This window comes from Pituophis catenifer, unplaced genomic scaffold (assembly GCF_029215685.1).
Source record: "Pituophis catenifer annectens isolate HBS135680 unplaced genomic scaffold, rPitCat1.0.hap2 SCAF_8, whole genome shotgun sequence".
NCBI lineage: Eukaryota > Metazoa > Chordata > Lepidosauria > Squamata > Colubridae > Pituophis > Pituophis catenifer.
In genome coordinates, this window is record NW_027256888.1 from 83,502,234 (window position 1) to 83,519,255 (window position 17,022).

The following is a 17,022-nucleotide window of genomic DNA, read 5'->3' on the forward strand; positions in this document are numbered from 1 at the left end:
CCCAAACCCCACTCCCTCCTGCCTTTGGTGATGTTACCTAGTTGAGTCATGAAACCCGTTGGGGCTGCAAGAAAACAACCCAGATCAGGCTTCTTCAAAGTTCAACCTGACCTACAAAACACTCTTCTTTTGAAATGGGTAATATCTGGGTTATATAACCCACCCTGAGAAAACTTGGCATTCATTGAATACATTGTAAAAATGATTAAATTCGTTTTCAACATTTAAGAGCCCTGGTGACACAGTGGTTAGATTGCAGCATTGCAGGCAAACTCTGCCCACTGCGGGCAGTTCGATCCTGACCGGCTCAAAGCCTTCCCTCCTTCTGAGGTGGGTAAAATGAGGACCCAGATGGTTGGGGGCAAGAGGCTGACTCTTTAAACCGCTTAGACAGGGGCTGGAGAGCATTATGGGGTGTTGCATCAGCCTACAATGCTAATATAATTCTATTTGAAATACATGCAAACGAAAAAGAGAAGAACATGATGCTAAGATGCCAAAGATGGCTCTGCAGTCTTCCCTCCTCGCCCCTCCCGTATCACCTGGGCTAGTAAAAAGGTCTCCTTGGGTGGAATTATCAGGGCCGGGAAGGAGGGAACCAAGTGGAGAAGGAATTCCAGGAGGGCCCCAGGTGTGCCTGAGAAGATGGAAAGGCGCCTGCAGAGAGACGGGGGGTCCTTTAGGTGCCCCAGTCAGTGCCAAGGCAGGCGGGCGCTTCATTCGTCCTCCCACCCTCTCCACAGATGGAGAAGAAGGAAGCTGCCGAGGAGAAAGAGGACATCGAGGGCAACGTCTTCAAGCCGCCTGGCGTGGCTCTCCGTGGAGCCCACTTCTCCCTCAAGATCTATCGAGCAGAAGACCTGCCCCAGAGTGAGTGGTGGGGTGGAGGGTGGCGAGGGGAGGAGATGCTTTGTGGACTGGAATAATGGAAGTAAAACTCTGAAGGCCCCTTCCCCTCGGTTGTGGATGATGGGGTATCTTATTCAACATCCCGGAAGGCATCTGGTTCTGGATGGCTGTTGGGTCTGCTTTGTAAGAACAAGGACAAATTGAACAGAATTCGGTCCTTTTTCAAAGCGCGATTCGGACACTTTTCACGAATAAAGGCCAACCTACATGGTCCCAGGATGATGTTGCAGGATCCAATCTGGATTGGTCTCTGGGACTGGAGGTTTGGTCTTCCGGGCTTGTCAACCTGGAATTAAGGAGAAACTTCCTAACAGTGAGGACAATTAACCAGTGGAACAGCTTGCCACCAGAAGTTGTGGGCGCTCCATCACTGGAGGCTTTCAAGAAATGTCTAGACAGTCATTTACCTGAACTAGTATAGGTTCTGCTGCTTGAGCAGGGGGCTGGACTAGAAGACCTCCAAGGTCCCTCCCAGCTCTATCCTATTCTATTCTGCTAGAGAGAGAGAGAGAAGTTCCCTGAAGATGGGCTCCAGCATGAGTCTTGCATTGATGTGAAAAGCTCGGAAGACAAAACCTCCGGTCCCGGTGACTGATCAGATGGTTTTCTTTAACAAGATTTATTGACGCGAGGGGCTTAAGGTACAGGATCTCCCAGGAGGTGAACTAAGTTTCCAGTTAGAGGCAATGTATCTCAAGAGGTCTCCATGAGCCTCTTTCCCGTAGCCCCCTGGTGCCCCTGGAGGTACGTGGTTCTCCTCACTGAGGACGGGCAGCTTTGCAGCTGCTTCTTTACCCAACAGATGCTTGAATCTTTATATGTCAGAAAGCTCCTCCAGGTGGCTCTGGGGAAAATGGATTGGACAGATTCCTCTGGTCTGTCCAAATTGTTCTGAGCTGTTCTTCTCACTTCTAAGCTATTAGTCGTCCTAGGCCAATTTGTGGCACCTGCAAATGGGATAAAGACTCCTGTAGGGGTCACCTCCTCATTCAAGGGATAATAGAAATGTTGATCAGGGAAGGATCCAGAACTCAACCCCCTGATTCCTCCTTTGATATTCCTGGTTCCTTAAGACGATGATGAAGAATACTCTATTCTATTTTCTATTCTGTCCTGTCCTGTCTGGTTCTCCTCTCCTCTCCTCTCCTCCACTCTATTTTCTATTCTGTCCTGTCCTGTCCTATTTATGACATATATACAAGTGGTTCTCAGCTTACAACACTTCATTTAGTGACCGTTCAAAGTTACAATGGCACTGCAAAAAAGGGACTTATGACTGTTTTTTGCACTTAAGACCGTTGCAGGATCCCCAGGGTCACATGATCAAAATTCCGATGCTTGGCAACTGGCATGGACTTACGACGGTTGCAGGGTCCTGGGGTCATGTGATCCCCATTTGCAACCTTCTGAAAAGTAAAGCCATATTCATTTAACAACCATGTTACCAACTTAACAACAGCAGAGATTCACTTAACAAGTATGGCTGGAAAGGTTGTAGAATGGGGCAAAACTCACTTAACAAATGTTTTACTTAGCAATAGAAATTTTAGACTCAATTCTGCTTGTAAGTTGAGGATTACCTCTTCCTTCCTCCCACCCTCACTCTCTCCCTCTACTTCCTTCCTTCCTTCCTTCCTTCCTTCCTTCCTTCCTTCCTTCCTTCCTTCCTTCCGATCCCCACCTTCCGGCCCCATTCACCAGCCTCTGCTCCCAGGTCCCTTCTAACCTCATGATTTTATCATTACAGTGGACGATGCGGTGATGGACAGCGTCAAGCAGATCTTTGGTTTTGAAAGCAACAAGAAGAACCTGGTGGATCCCTTTGTGGAAGTTACCTTTGCAGGGAAAACGGTACGTTGTCTACACCCCCCCACCCCTCACCCCCCAGTGTCATTAACAGCAGCAGCCAAAAAAGCTAAGACGATCCTTGGCAACAGAGGCAGAGAATCAAAATCAGGTGAAGTATTAGTACTTCTTGATAAATCCTTAGTAAGGCCACATCTGGAATCCTGCATCCAGTTTGGGTCACCGCATTACAAAAAAGAGGTTGAAATTTTGGGAAAAGTGCAGAAAAGAGCAACTAAGAGGATTAAAGGCCTGGAGACTAAAACATACGAAGAACGGTTGCAGGATTTGCACTTGGCTAGTCTAGAAAAAAAAAGGGAGGGGGGACGATGGCATGATAGCAGTCTTCCAGTATTTGAGGGGCTGCCCCAAAAAAGAAGGGGGTCAAATTATTCTCCAAAGCCTCTGAAGGCAGGAGAAAAATCAATGGACGGAAACTAATCATGGAGAGAAGCAACCTAGAACTAAGGAGGGATTTTCTGACAGTGAGAACATTTAATCAGTGGAACTCCTTGCCACCAGAAGTTGTGAATGCTCCAACACTGGAGGTTTTTAAGAAGAGGTTGACAACCATTTGTCTGAAGTGGTCTAGGCCAGGTCTCCTGGTTGAGCAGGGGGTTGGACTAGAAGACCTCCCAGGTCCCTTCCAGCTCTATTCTGATTAACCCGGGAAGGATTATGAGGGAAAGTCTTCTTCCTATTTCCTTTCCTTAAATCCTTGGGAGCTACGTGGCCCTTTGGAAGCTCTGCCTAAAACTGGAGCTGTTTCCCATAAGGGATCTCTCTATGGCGTAGAAAGAGGGAATGAAATTCAAAGATAAATTAATAAGTGCGGGCATAAAGGCAGTCCTCGACTTACAATTGGTCATTTAAATATGATGTTTTTCACACCTACAACGGTTGCAGCATCCCTCATAGTCACGTGATCAAAATTCAGACAGCTGACTCATATTTATGACGACTGCTGTGTCCCAAGGTCACGTGATCCCCTTTTGCGACCTTCTGACACACAAAGTCAACAGGGAAGCCAGATTCACTTAACAACGGTGTCACTGACTTAGCAACCATGGAGATTCGCTTAACTACTGTGGCCAAATTGGCCGTAAAACAGGGGCCAAACTCACTTAACAACGGTCTTGCTTAGCTACAGAAACGTTGGGTTCAATTGTGGTCATAACTTGAGGGCTGTCTGTTGTTTTGTTTCCCAGTTGAGCTGGATTTCTGCCTAGGGGTGGGTAGTGGGACCCGCGAGAGGAGAGGAGAGGGGGCTCTTACTCATGGGTGTCTTTCCTTCCTCTGAGTAGCTCTGTAGCAAGATTGTGGAGAAGAACGCCAATCCGCAGTGGAACCAGATCGTCACGCTGCCTGCCATGGTGAGACCCCAGAGGGCCCCCCCTCGGCTTTTCAGCATCCTCTCTTTCCCCGAAGCCTCTCCCTGACCCGGCCCCTTCTGCTCTTCCCTGCAGTTTCCCTCCATGTGTGAAAGGATGAGGATCCGCGTCATGGACTGGTGAGTAAAGAGTGAGGAGCCAGGGATCGGATTCCGCCTGGGTCCCTCACTTATAACTCGATCCCCCCGTTTGCAAGGTTTGGGACAGGAAAAGGGGCCAGGCAGCCTTGTTTCTAGCTGGGGGCTGCAGTTCAGTCCTACCCTTTTTGTGAGCCCCCGAAAACCATGGGGGACTCTGCGCAGTTTGAGTAAACTCCATTTCCTTCTAGCACTGAGGATGTTACCTACTTGGGTCATGAAATGTCTACAAGAAAACATACAAGCTCAGAGAGCACCAAGGATTCCCACAGTCTTTTTCTTCTTCCCCTTCCCCTTCCCCCTCTTCCTCTTCCTCCTCCTCCTCTTTCTCCTCTTCTTCTTCCTCCTCCTTTTCCTCTTCCTCCTCCTCCTCTTCCCCATGTTCCTCCTCCTCCTCCTCTTCCTCTTCCTCCTTCTCCTGCTTCTCTTTCTCCTCGTTCTCCTCCTCTTCCTCTTCCCCTGTTCCTCCTCCATCTCTTCCCCTCTTCCTCTTCCTCCTCCTTCTCCTCCTCATGTTCCTCCTCTTCTTCTTCCTCCTCCTCCTCCTCCTCCTCTCCTTCCTCCTCCTCGGGTTCAGATTTTCCTCGCTACAAGAGTGTCCCAAAGCTACCAGGGCTGCAGGTCCTCCCATTGTGCTGAGAGCTTTGATCCTAGTGGGAAGGCATCGTGGCTAGCAGGGAACTGGGTCAACATTTTATTTTGCAGGGACCGGGTCACCCACAATGACATCATCGGCACCAGCTACCTCTGCATGTCCAAAATCTCTGCTCCGGGAGGAGAACTGGAAGGTGAGCAGGTTCAGAGCGCCCTGATTCCCCCGGCTGCCTTGGCACTTAGCTGGCAAAGTGGCAGATGGGAGCTTCTGTTGCCCGAGCGAGCCAACCTCAGGAGGCTCCCTGGAGGCCAGAGGGAGTGGCTGATGGGCTCTCTAGTCCAGGGCTGGTGAGCCATCTGTGGAGACCACGGCAGGACCAAGGCAAGGCTCTTCCTGTGCTGTCCACAGCACTGAGTTGCGACCTCTGCGATTTGAGTTTTCCTGGGCCAGGTTCTTCCCAAGCAGTTGGACTAGGAAGAGGGCAGAGAAGAGCCACAAAGATGATTAGGGGACTGGAAGCTAAAACATACAAAGAACAGTTGCAGGAATGGGGTATGTCTAATCTAGTGAAAAGAAGGACTGGGGTGATAGGAGAGCAGCCTTCCAATATTTGGGGGGCTGCCACAAGGAAGAGAGGTGCAACCTATTCTCCAAAGCCTCTGAAGGCAAGACAAGAAGCAACAGATGGAAACTAATCAAGGAGAGAAGCAACCTAGAAATAAGGAGAAATTTATTCAGAATTAGAATAGTTAATGAGTGAAATGGCTTTCCTTCAGAAGCTGTGGGGGCTCCCTCACTGGAGGCTTGTAGAAGAGACTGGACAGCCATTTGTCTGAAATGGTAGAGGGTTTCCTGCTTGAGCAGGGGGTTGGACTAGATGACCTCCAAGGTCCCTTCTGACTCTGTCATTCTATTAAAAAGCCACCTCTTCATTTTTACCCATCTCTCAGATGGTCTCAGATGCCCTCTTCTTTAGCAGAAGCTGCGATGTACACCACCCAAAAGGACTTCACTTTTTCATTTCCCCCCCTCTTTCTTTGTGCTTCAGATGAGTTTCCCGCCACTACGAAACTCCTCAAAGCAACAGACAGTATGTCCTTAGCATGACTCTCTTTCTCCCCCCCCCACCTCCTGAGTGTATTTCTGAAACGAATTTAAAATCATTTTGGAATCCAAATTCCAACCCTTGAATGCACGATGCACGTGACGTCAGTCGGGGAAGGGATGTGACTCCCTTGGGGTGATGATCATCATCAACCTTGCTTTGATCTGTAATCCCAGTTTAAATCCTCACTCGATGTGATTATGCATGGCTAACTCTGCGAAAGAGGGGAGATTTGGGGTTGATCTTTCTGGAGGGGCTGGGTGTCCTTTTCTCCTGCCATCTCTCCTGCACAGTGTCAGCTTTGGAAGCCATATTAGGCCGGAAGCTTCCATGCTGCCACCTTCTCATGTGTGGGAAAGTGGGGAGGGGGGATTTAGTAGAGGGGTTGCCTGTAGACATAATAGCATTCTTCCTGTTGGTCAAGCTCAGGGCGATCTTGCAACTGGAGAAGGAGTGGTCGGAGTGAGGTCTCGAGATGGGACGGTTGGAAATTGGAGCTTGTGATCGACTGAGGAGGGAGGGGATGGTTTTGGGGGTTTTGATTTACTGAGGGAAAACCTGGATCTCTCAGATGTGCCAGTTTACCTATTCTAGTAAATGGAACTTTGAAAAATGCTGGCTTCTGCGTCTTTACTCGGAGTTGGGGTTTTTCTGGAACGCTGACACACAATGTGTCTCAGCTTTGATGACTTGAAGATGGGTGGACTTCAACTCCCAGAATTCCCCGGTCCAACATTGTAGTTCTCTCTTGCTTCTTCAGCGTTTCTCCACCTTGGCAGGTAGAGAAGATGGGTGGATTTCAACTCCCAGAATTCCCCAGCTAGCTTTGCTGGAAGTTGAAGTCCACCTGCCTTCCACTTGCCAAGGTGGAGAAGCACTTATGGAACAGGATGGACCTTTGTGCACATATAGCATGAGAAAACTACTAAATCTAGGAAGTTGGCTGCAAATTTATCTGGTTCTGGTGAAGGGATCTCCAAACCATGAGTGTAGTCATTGAGTTTCTCTACTGGTGGCCTTCTGAGGGTGGATACCTTGCTTTGATTGCTAGAAATCCAGAAGGCAGGGATCACGGTATGGATGTGAGTAACTCACATCCGTAACTGAGTAAAAATGGCCAGCATGTCCCTTCTCACCTGAGTTTAATGTCATGAGTTGAAAAAAAAAAAATACAAGGATTTCTTCTCAATTCAGAAGATTCAGAAACCTCCTGCTTCTGTTTGGGTAGAAGAATATTTGGGTGGACTCTAAAATAGGTTATTTCAGGTAGACAATGGTCTCCGTAGTTCCACCTTCATGGGTTTCTTTCCACAGTTGATGATGGTCTTGGCTTCCTGCCCACCTTTGGCCCTTGTTACATCAACCTCTACGGCAGTCCGAGGGAGTTCACCGGGTTCCCTGACCCTTATGAAGAGCTCAACAGTGGCAAGGTGAGACAACTCTTCTTAGTAGCTGGCGTGCAACCCTGGAGAAGCAGTTGGGTTCACTCAGTTGGCCAAGTTGGAAGCGAGAGCTGGCTTGTGTGAAGTGGGAGGACCTTCTCATGGGCTCATTCTTATATCCCAAGGGAGAAGGCGTGGCCTATCGTGGCCGACTGCTGGTGGAGCTGGAGACCAAGCTGGTGGATCACGTTGAGCAGAAGTTGGGGGACATCCCTGCTGATGACATCCTGAGAGTGGAGGTAAAGCTTTCATGCCGTAGACCTCCTGTGGAGATGCCATGGCCATTAACGTCTTCATCTTCTTTGCAGTGAAAGGGGGGTATATTCTTAAGTGATCATCTAGGGCTGGGGTCTCCAAATGTGACCACTTTAAGACTTGTGGACTTCAACTCCCAGAATTCCTAGGCTAGCAAAGCTGGCTGAGGAATTCTGGGAGTTGAAGTCCACAAGTCTTAAAGTGGTCAAGTTTGGAGACCCCTTCTGTAAAAGATGACGAGGCTGAGGCTGGTGGAGTCAAACACATCATCAGTTTGGAGTCTCTACGCCCCCATAGGAGACCTAAGTCCAGGCTGCCTTGAAGCCTGTTGACTCTTCTCTGCTTGAACGTTAGTAGATCAGATTCTTGTGTCCAGGAAGAGGGACATAAACTCGTAGTGCTTTTGATGTCTGTCCTGGTTCCTGAATTCTTGCACCTGCCACTACCCTCCCCCCCCCACTGGACTTCTGGAAGAGCCCTGACAGGGACCAGCTACATTGGGGGTGGTTGATGGGGCAGAGAGAAGATCCCCCCCCCCAAGCTGCCAATCTTTGGTTTTTAAATTTTAACATTTTTATTCTCATTTTAATTGTGGAGGTTTTTTAAAGCATTTTTAAACTTTATGTTACAGCTAGTCCTCGACTTATGACCACAATCGAGCCCAAAACTCCCTGTTGCTGAGCGAGACCATTGCTAAGTGAATTTTGCCTCGTTTTGCAACTTTTCTTGACAACAGTTGTTAAGCGAATCACGGCGGTGGTTTAGTTAGTCAGACGGTTGTTAAGTGAATCAGGTTTCCCCATCGACTTTGTTCGTTAGGAGGTTGCAAAAGGGAGAGCCTCACGTGACCCTGGGACACTGCGACCGTCATAAATATGAGTCAGTTGCCAAGTGTCCGAATTTGGATCTCCTGACCCCAGGGATGCTGGAACGGTCGTAAGTGTGAAACACGGCCCTAAGTCTCTTTCTTTCCAGTGCTGTTGTAACTTTGAGCGGTCACTAAGCAAACTCTTGTAAGTTGAAGGCTACCTGTGCAAATCCCAGTAGTGGCTCTTAGTCCAGACTAGAGTATGTAGGGTGGGCTTCTCCAAGAATGACCCCCCTTCTCTTGTCTTTTTCAGAAATACCTCCGTCGGCGGAAATACAACCTTTTTGCCGCCTTCTACTCGGCCACCATGCTGCAGGGCGTGGGTGACGCCATCCAGTTTGAGGTCAGCATCGGCAACTACGGAAACAAATTTGACAACACCTGCCTGCCGCTGGCGTCCACCACGCAGTTCAGCCGGGCGATCTTTGATGGTAAGGAAGGAGGTGGGAGCCACAGGCAGGTGGACCACGGAGAGCAGAACCGGAGATCGAATTTGGGTGGGTCACCAGAGATTTATTCTGGAACGGGAGATCTTTGATCTTGTGACTCCTGGATGGGATGGCATGCTTATTGTGATCCTTCCTTCTCAGCTGGGCTTTCTTCAAGGAAGAGAAGATCTGAAAATTACAAAACTCTTGATCCATCCTGAGGGTGTTCATGGATTGGTAGGATGGTGGGCTTGGAAGGTGCCTGGAGCAACATCTAATCTGATATTTGTCCACCTTGGTGACTTGAAGATGGGCGGACTTCAACTCCCAGAGTTCCCCAGCCGGCTTTGAGGTCCACCTATCTTCAAGATGCCAAGGTGGAGAAACATTGATCTAATGAAAGTGGTCATGCCATGGTGATAGGCTTCACTGACTCAATTCTGTATATATTTGCATTTTTATATATAATATTTTATTATATCTCTATCTCTACCTCTAATCTCTACCTCTACCTCTATCTCTCTATCTCTCTATCTCTCTATCTCTCTATCTATCTATCTATCCATCTATCCATCTATCTATCTATCATCTATCCATTCATCCACCCATCTATTATCTATCTATCTATCCATCCATCTATTATCCATCCATCCATCATCTATCTGTCTGTCTGTCTATCTATCTATCCATTCATCCATCCATCTATTATCCATCTATCCATCACCTGTCTGTCTGTCTGTCTGTCTGTCTGTCTATCCATTCATCCATCCATCTATTATCCATCCATCCATCATCTGTCTGTCTGTCTGTCTGTCTGTCTGTCTGTCTATCTATCTATCCATTCATCCATCCATCTATTATCCATCCATCCATCGTCTGTCTGTCTGTCTGTCTGTCTGTCTGTCTGTCTGTCTGTCTATCTATCTATCTATCTATCTATCTATCTATCTATCTATCTATCTTATCTATCATCTATCCATTCATCCATCCATCCATATTATCCATCCGTCCATCATCTATCTATCATCTATCCATCCATCCATCATCTGTCTGTCTGTCTGTCTGTCTGTCTGTCTGTCTGTCTGTCTGTCGGTCTGTCTGTCTGTCTGTCTGTCTGTCTGTCTGTCTGTCTGTCTGTCTACCTACCTACCTACCTACCTACCTACCTACCTATCTATCTATCTATCTATCTATCTATCTATCTATCTATCTATCTATCTATCTAAATATTTTATATAAAAAATGCAAAGCCTTCCATAAGAACTTGCTGCTTCTTGGGTGGTGTCAGGCATGAAGGATGAGGATCACACATACGATCCAGTTAAGTTGATTCATTGCTCAAGCCTGCACCCAAGAATCTAGTCAACTGATGTACAATATGAAACTGGCACCAGAGAAGGGCCCGTGGAATTCAAGAGGGCTTGGACTTAGATGGTTTGTGGGAATGTAAGGATTCTAGGCTGATGACTTGCTTAACTCCACCCCCAGCTCTCTCAGCTCTTCTCCTACAGGCGGAGAGCCACTCAGGCGAGGTGGCTGGTATAGAAATGTAATCAATAAATAAACGGAGGCCTCTCTGCCTTTCCCATCTGCAGGCTGTCAGTATTACTACCTTCCCTGGGGCAACGTGAAACCAGTGGTGGTCCTCTCCTCCTACTGGGAGGACAGCAGCCACAGGATGGATGCCCAGAATCTTCTTGCCAGGGCTGCAGACCGGCTGGTGAGTGCTTGGGGCCGAGAAGGCTAGTATTGGAGACCCCCAGTTAGTGTCCAGAAGAGATTCTGCTTTTCTCTGGGGTCTCGGTCAGTTAGTAGAACGAGCCGATCCTGTCTTGTAAGCGATACCCTTAAAAAACTAGGCAGAACATGGATCGCACCAGCATGGCCTCCATCTTGCCTTTCTGATTACAGTCGGCAGGAGAGTGCTGAGTTGGCAGCGTCTGAAGTCGCACGTGGGCATTAATTGAGTTAAACTCGTGTCGAATGGGACTGGGTCTCGAAAGGGGCTAATAAAGGAGAATCTTTGTGGCTCAGGATTGAAATGAGAGGTCCCTGGTGCTCTCTGAGCTGGATGGTTTCCTTGCAGACGTTTCGTGACCCAACTAGGGAACATCATCAGTGCTAGAAGGGAGGGGGGTTTTGCAGAGAGGAGGAGGAGGAGGAGGAGATAACTTTCTGTGGGACTCTGGCACACATTAAAAATGAAATTCTGTTGGGGGGAAGGAGGAGGAGGAGGAGGAGGAGGAGGATTGTGGGGTCCTTGGTGCTCTCTGACCTTGATTGTTGTCTTGTAAACATTTCACGACCCAATTAGGGAACATAATCAGTGCTAACGTCTGCCAGAAAGCGACCAAGCTCAGGAAGCACCAAGGACCCTTCCAAGGGGCTGCCCAGGATGGCCAGAGAAAGGTCTGGGGGCTCCTGATGGCTGTAGCACAAGAGGCTGTGTGGTGCCCTGTGTGCGTATGTGTCCTTCAGCTGCCCCATGGGCCAGCCAGAGGGCTGCCAGGCCACCTCCTTCAGTGGCATTTCTGCTCTCTGCCCAATGCAGGCTGCCAACTTGGAGCTGGTCCACCTGGCCCACAAAGCCCAGCGTTCTGCCAGCACCTTGGACACCCTGGTGGCTCAGATGCTGGATGAGCTCATGATGGACTGCAGGTAGGCGTGCAGTGGTGTGTGTGTGAGTGTGTGTGTGTGTGTGTGCGTGTGTGTGTGTGTGTCCAGGCCACGAGCCCCTGGGAGGCTCCATGACAAGCTTGTTTGTTTACCTTGGAGGGGGTCCCGGGGCTGAGGAATGCCGTCCATTGGTGGGCACAGGCTCCTCTGGAGGCCCCGAGTTGAAAAGGTGATGCTGGAGCCAGGTCATAAATTCCCCCTCTGGCCTGAATGGGCTCTTTGTGTGGCTGTGGGCTGAGCTGGCCTGGCACAGCCCTCACTCGAGGAGGGGGTCTCCCGTCCGCAGGCATGGGGAGGGGGTGGAGAACAGCCCCCCTATCCTCCTCTCGAAGCTCCTGGTTTGGACCCCTTCAGGTTCAAAGCCTCTGTGAAGTCATGCTCTGGATGCCTCCTTTCTTTCTTTCTTTCTTTCTTTCTTTCTTTCTTTCTTTCTTTCTTTCTTTCTTTCTTTCTTCCTTCCTTCCTTCCTTCCTTCCTTCCTTCCTTCTTCCCTTCCTTCCTTCCTTCCTTCCTTCCTTCCTTCTTCCCTTTCCTTTCCTTTCCTTTCCTTTCCTTTCCTTTCCTTTCCTTTCCTTTCCTTTCCTTTCCTTCCCTTCCCTTCCCTTCCCTTCCCTTCCCTTCCCTCCTTTCCTTTCCTTTCCTTTCCTTTCCTTTCCTTTCCTTTCCTTTCCTTTCCTTTCCTTTCCTTTCCTTTCCTTTCCTTCCCTTCCCTTCCCTTCCCTTCCCTTCCCTTCCCTCCTTTCCTTTCCTTTCCTTTCCTTTCCTTTCCTTTCCTTTCCTTTCCTTTCCTTTCCTTTCCTTTCAAATTTACATGCTGCCCGTCTTGCTGACACCGGCTGTTTATGACTATTATGAAAAAAGAGATGCCAAACATTAAAACATTACACAAACCAGAATTAAGTAAATCTTGTAATGTTCCTGGAGTGTCCTCTTTCTAAACAGGGTCACCTGAAGTTTAGAAATGGTGTGTTTTAGAATGTGGAATAACTGAATAACAGAACAACGGAATAACATAATAAATAGCCGAGTCGGAAGGGACCTTGGAGGTCTTCTAGTCCAACCCCCTGTTCTAGACCATGTCAGACAAAGGGCTGTCCAATCTCTTCTTCAAATTGCAGAGACCCCCATCCCAAAAGGCATTTGGCTCCCTGGGCCAAGGGGGCTGGATGGACTGATGGGCTGGGAAAGAAGAGACCTCCACCCCCCACCCCAAAAATATTAGCTTCCCCTTTGAAGGGCTGGGAACAGGCAAGGAATCCCTAAGAGATTTGTCCTCTTCAAATTAAGGCAAGTGAGGAAAACCCCCCAGAGAAGATCACCCATTTCAGTCCTACAATGTTTGCAATTTTTCCTCCCTCCCCCCCTTCCCTGCTTTGCTCTGGATTTCCCGGAAAGCTGCAGCAGGATTAAAAAAAAAAGGGGGGGGGAAGTCTTCAGAAGTCCAGGATGATTTTTTAAAAGGGCTCCATAGACACATCCATAAAGTTTTCTTGGCAGCTTCCTGGAAGCAGTTTCCCACAGATGGTTTTTGACCAGGCAAATTTAGTCCTGGGTCTGAGACCAGGACTGCCTTAAATATTAATTACGAACTGTCCCTGCTTAGCATCATCCAGTTTAAGACAGGGGGACTTCAACTCCCAGAATTCCCCAGCCAGCTTTGCTGGGGAATTCTGGGAGTTGAAGTCCCCTACCATAAAGTCTCCAAAGTTGACAAGCACTGACCTAATCAATCAAAATTCACTTGAACTCAGCTTGTCATCTGCTCATCACATCAGTTCACCCTTTTCGTATGCATCAAGGGAACCAGCTGTTTTTTCCCAGGGTAATTTTTCAACTTCCCGGCCGTGACATTTCCTGGTGGTCCCCCATCCGATCCCATCCCTCTGCCCTGTTTGCGCTTCCATGCCCAGACCCCAACCGATCCATGCGTGAAATCACGGCCACGTTGTTTTTAAGGAAACACTGTTCCCAAGCAAGGCCATATTCCTGTCCTCCCCGTGATTGAAATCCAAAACAAGAGGCGCGTGTGAAAAAAATGGGCGAGGATGGAAGCATTGTTTCCCCCCAAATAGAGAAACGACAGCAAATTCCAGGAATGAAAGGGAAGGCGGAAGATGGTTGCTCAGCTCGCTGCAACATTAAAACTTCCTCAGGGATTTCTCTAATTGAGTTGGTGGAAAGACAAATAAACAGGATGGGTTTCCACAACAGCCGAAAATAACCCAGCAGAAAAAAAATGTTATTTTGTGCTCATGTGGAAGGACAAAATGTTTGTTTTTCTTTCAAAGAGATGATTGTCCAGAGGATTAGAAGCCTCCTCTGTCTGGTCAACCCAAGACCCCAACGCTCCTCCTCCCAGCCCTCAGACTTATGTGCTCTGTGAAGAGTGTAATGTCCCGGTCAATTGCTTACATAATTGTATAACCACAACAACATTAATAGAAATAGTAATAACAACAACATAATAATAAATAGTTAAATAGAGATGATGATGATGATGTTATCCATTCAGTCGTGTCTGATTCTTGGCGATTCTCAGGTGGTCTCACCACCTCTTCCCATCTTCTTTGAGTTGTTCTAAGCTCTGGCTGGGGTCAGCTTTGAAGGAGTCCAGCCACCGTGTTCTTCGGTTTTAAGTAGGGAAAAAGTGGTAATTGGGCTATTGGATTAGGATGAGACTAACACGGGCTTCCTTGGCTACCTCCTTCCACAGCCAGCCCCTGGTTGACGTCACTCAGAAGCCCAACAGCACCCACTTGGACCAATATCTCTATCGTTTCCGCACCACCAACCTCGATCAGATGGTCCAGGCGGCCTTGAAGATGAAGCACGAAGACTCTGACCTACAGATGGTTTTGGATCAGGCAGAAGATTGGCTCTCTCGCTTAAAATCCATGGTGGAGGAGGTAGGTAGAGTTCTCGGCATGCAAAGAGGAACAGAGCTCTTCTGTCTCCTCTAAGCCATTGAGCCATTTCTTACGTCTAGCGCAGTGATGGTGAACCTTTTCAGCACCGAGTGTCGAAAAGGGAGCGTGCACATCTCGGCTACAACCCGTAAAAAAAGCTGCCAGGGCGCATGTGCGAACCTGAAAATGAACTTCTGGTTTCAGCCGGCTACTCTTCCGGATTTCTGGTGTGCATGCACATCCGATGATCAGCTGGCTGGCGCACATGTTTGTACAGGAAAATGGAAGACCAGCTCTTCTAGTTTCCAGCACTGCCACATGCAAAAAGGCTAGCTGATTGTCACGCACGCATGTGTGCCAGAAACCCAGAAGAGGAACAGGTGACACCATGCGTGCCAGGAGACATGGCTCAATGTGCCACCTGGTGCACACGTGCCATAGGTTCGCCATCACAGGTCTAGGGAAAGGGGTGCTGACACCATCATCTTCTTTTAACGACCCCATGATCCCGTGCGGGGTGGTGTCTGGGCAACCGAATGGAGCTAGCAGAGTGTTTACTGGCCGGATGCCCTTCCTGTCGCCAATGTGGAGGTTTTTTTCAGCAGATAAATTCTCACTGTGCCCACTAAGAGAAATATCTGCCTCTATCTAGGATCGAACTCACAGCCTCCTGATTGTGAGGCAAGAGCTCCACCTCTAGGCTACCGCTCCACTCCGAAAGGGGTGCTAACATGATAAGTGTAAAAAAACAGGGGGTCGGATAACACGATCTCTATTTGCTAAAGCATGCAAAGCAGGCGTGTCCAACTTTTTGGCTTGCCTGGGCCTCTTGGAGTAAAGAGGAATTGTCTTGGGCCGCATGTAAAATATAAAATAGTTAATGTATTGCATATGTTACCCACAAGGTGTGAAAAGCCGGCACGGTATAGAACGCCTAGGAAATCTACAGGATGTGTGACGTTTTTAGGGAAAGTATGAAATCTCTGTTATTTTAATGTGCCATATATACTTTCCCTCGGCATTGCGCATAAGACCTAGGCATTATGCAGAATGACAAGAATTATTTAGGCAAAGTTTAAACACAGACTCATGAAAAGGGTCAGGGTTAGCCTAACCCTAACCTTTCACTGAAAAGATGTAGATGAAAACGAAAGAAGAAATGCAAAACGAAGTACAGGACTTTCTTACTTAAAACAAACAAGAGAAAAAAAGACCAATATTGACCTACATGTTGCAACAAGGAAGAAGTCAAAGCTGCCATCGTACAATTGAGCTTTGCTTTTGCTAGCTGTCAGTCCTCTTCCACCCCCCCCCCTCTTGGCAGGGGGAGGAACTGGACGGGCAAAGTTTAACCGGGAGATTTTGGCGCGTAAACCTCAGTTCTGGCTTTGCTATATTCTAATCCACTTGGTATACCTTTCGCTACAAATGGAGTCGAGGGTTTTCCTTGACTAAAGGACCAAGTCGCGGCAGGTCTGGCATTAGGCTAGAGTAGCATTTTAGCAGGTGTATTTCATATTTTGCCACACACACACACACACACACACACACACACACACACACACACTGTATGTATGTTTGTATGTTGAGGGTGAAGGTTTGTTCTCTGAGCTGGTGGATTGGATTCCGAACGTTTTCTTACCAGGCAAGGTAACATCTTCAGTGGCGTTTAGGGGACTCCATTGAAAATGTTACCTAGCCTGGTAACAAGACATTTGGAAACCAACCCACAAACTCGGAGAACAAACCTTCACCCTCATCCTACACCTGAACTACAGGTATTTGCCACTATTGCACTGTATGGATGTACAGATAGTGCTAAAAGCTCACAATCTTGTGGGATCACATTACTAGGAGCCTAAGTGGCGTAGGAGGCTAATGCCTCCTACTAAGGCAGCATTTAACATCCATCTGCCTGCAATTACTGCAAGTTCAATTCTCACCAGGCTCAAGGTTGACTCAGCCTTCCATCCTTTCTAAGGTGGGTAAAATGAGGACCCGGTTTGTGGGGGCAATAAGCTGATTTTGTATAAAATATACAAAAGTATGAAAGCTATTGCTGAGCACATTGTAAGCCGCCCTGAGTCTCCGGAGAAGGGCGGCATATAAAAATAAATTAAAATAAATAAAATAAAAAATAAAATAGTTGTCCAGGGCCAGATGCAGCCTGTGGGCCGCATGTTGGGACACGCCTGTTGTAAATTCATCTGTTGAATTCCGTTGATTCATTACAGCCCCCACACAGCTCAAGAGCTTTGTCAACCCTCTCTCTGCCCTCTGAAGTGTCAGCCACCCTCCCAGCTGTGGGTCACCTGCAACTTGAGGAGTGGTCCTTCAACCTCCCCATCCAAGTCATGGATAAGACCAGCACAAGATCCAGGAGAGCCCCTGTGGCCCTCCACTCCATCCTCCCTTCCAAACCATGGTGGAGAACATTTGGTAGAGTCCAACCAAAAGGGGCATCA

General features: G+C 48.2%; 1 protein-coding gene across 1 annotated transcript in view; it reads left to right on the forward strand.

Moving 5' to 3' along the window:
• The window catches only part of DYSF (dysferlin), a 120,154-nt gene that overhangs the window by 35,296 nt on the left and 67,836 nt on the right, over window positions 1-17,022 (forward strand). Inside the window, 11 exon segments of the mRNA XM_070948767.1 lie at window positions 744-870; window positions 2,657-2,760; window positions 4,059-4,127; window positions 4,221-4,264; window positions 4,988-5,070; window positions 7,297-7,412; window positions 7,550-7,663; window positions 8,801-8,978; window positions 10,571-10,695; window positions 11,527-11,633; window positions 14,365-14,557. Of these exon segments, the coding sequence (XP_070804868.1) occupies window positions 744-870; window positions 2,657-2,760; window positions 4,059-4,127; window positions 4,221-4,264; window positions 4,988-5,070; window positions 7,297-7,412; window positions 7,550-7,663; window positions 8,801-8,978; window positions 10,571-10,695; window positions 11,527-11,633; window positions 14,365-14,557 (1,260 nt within the window).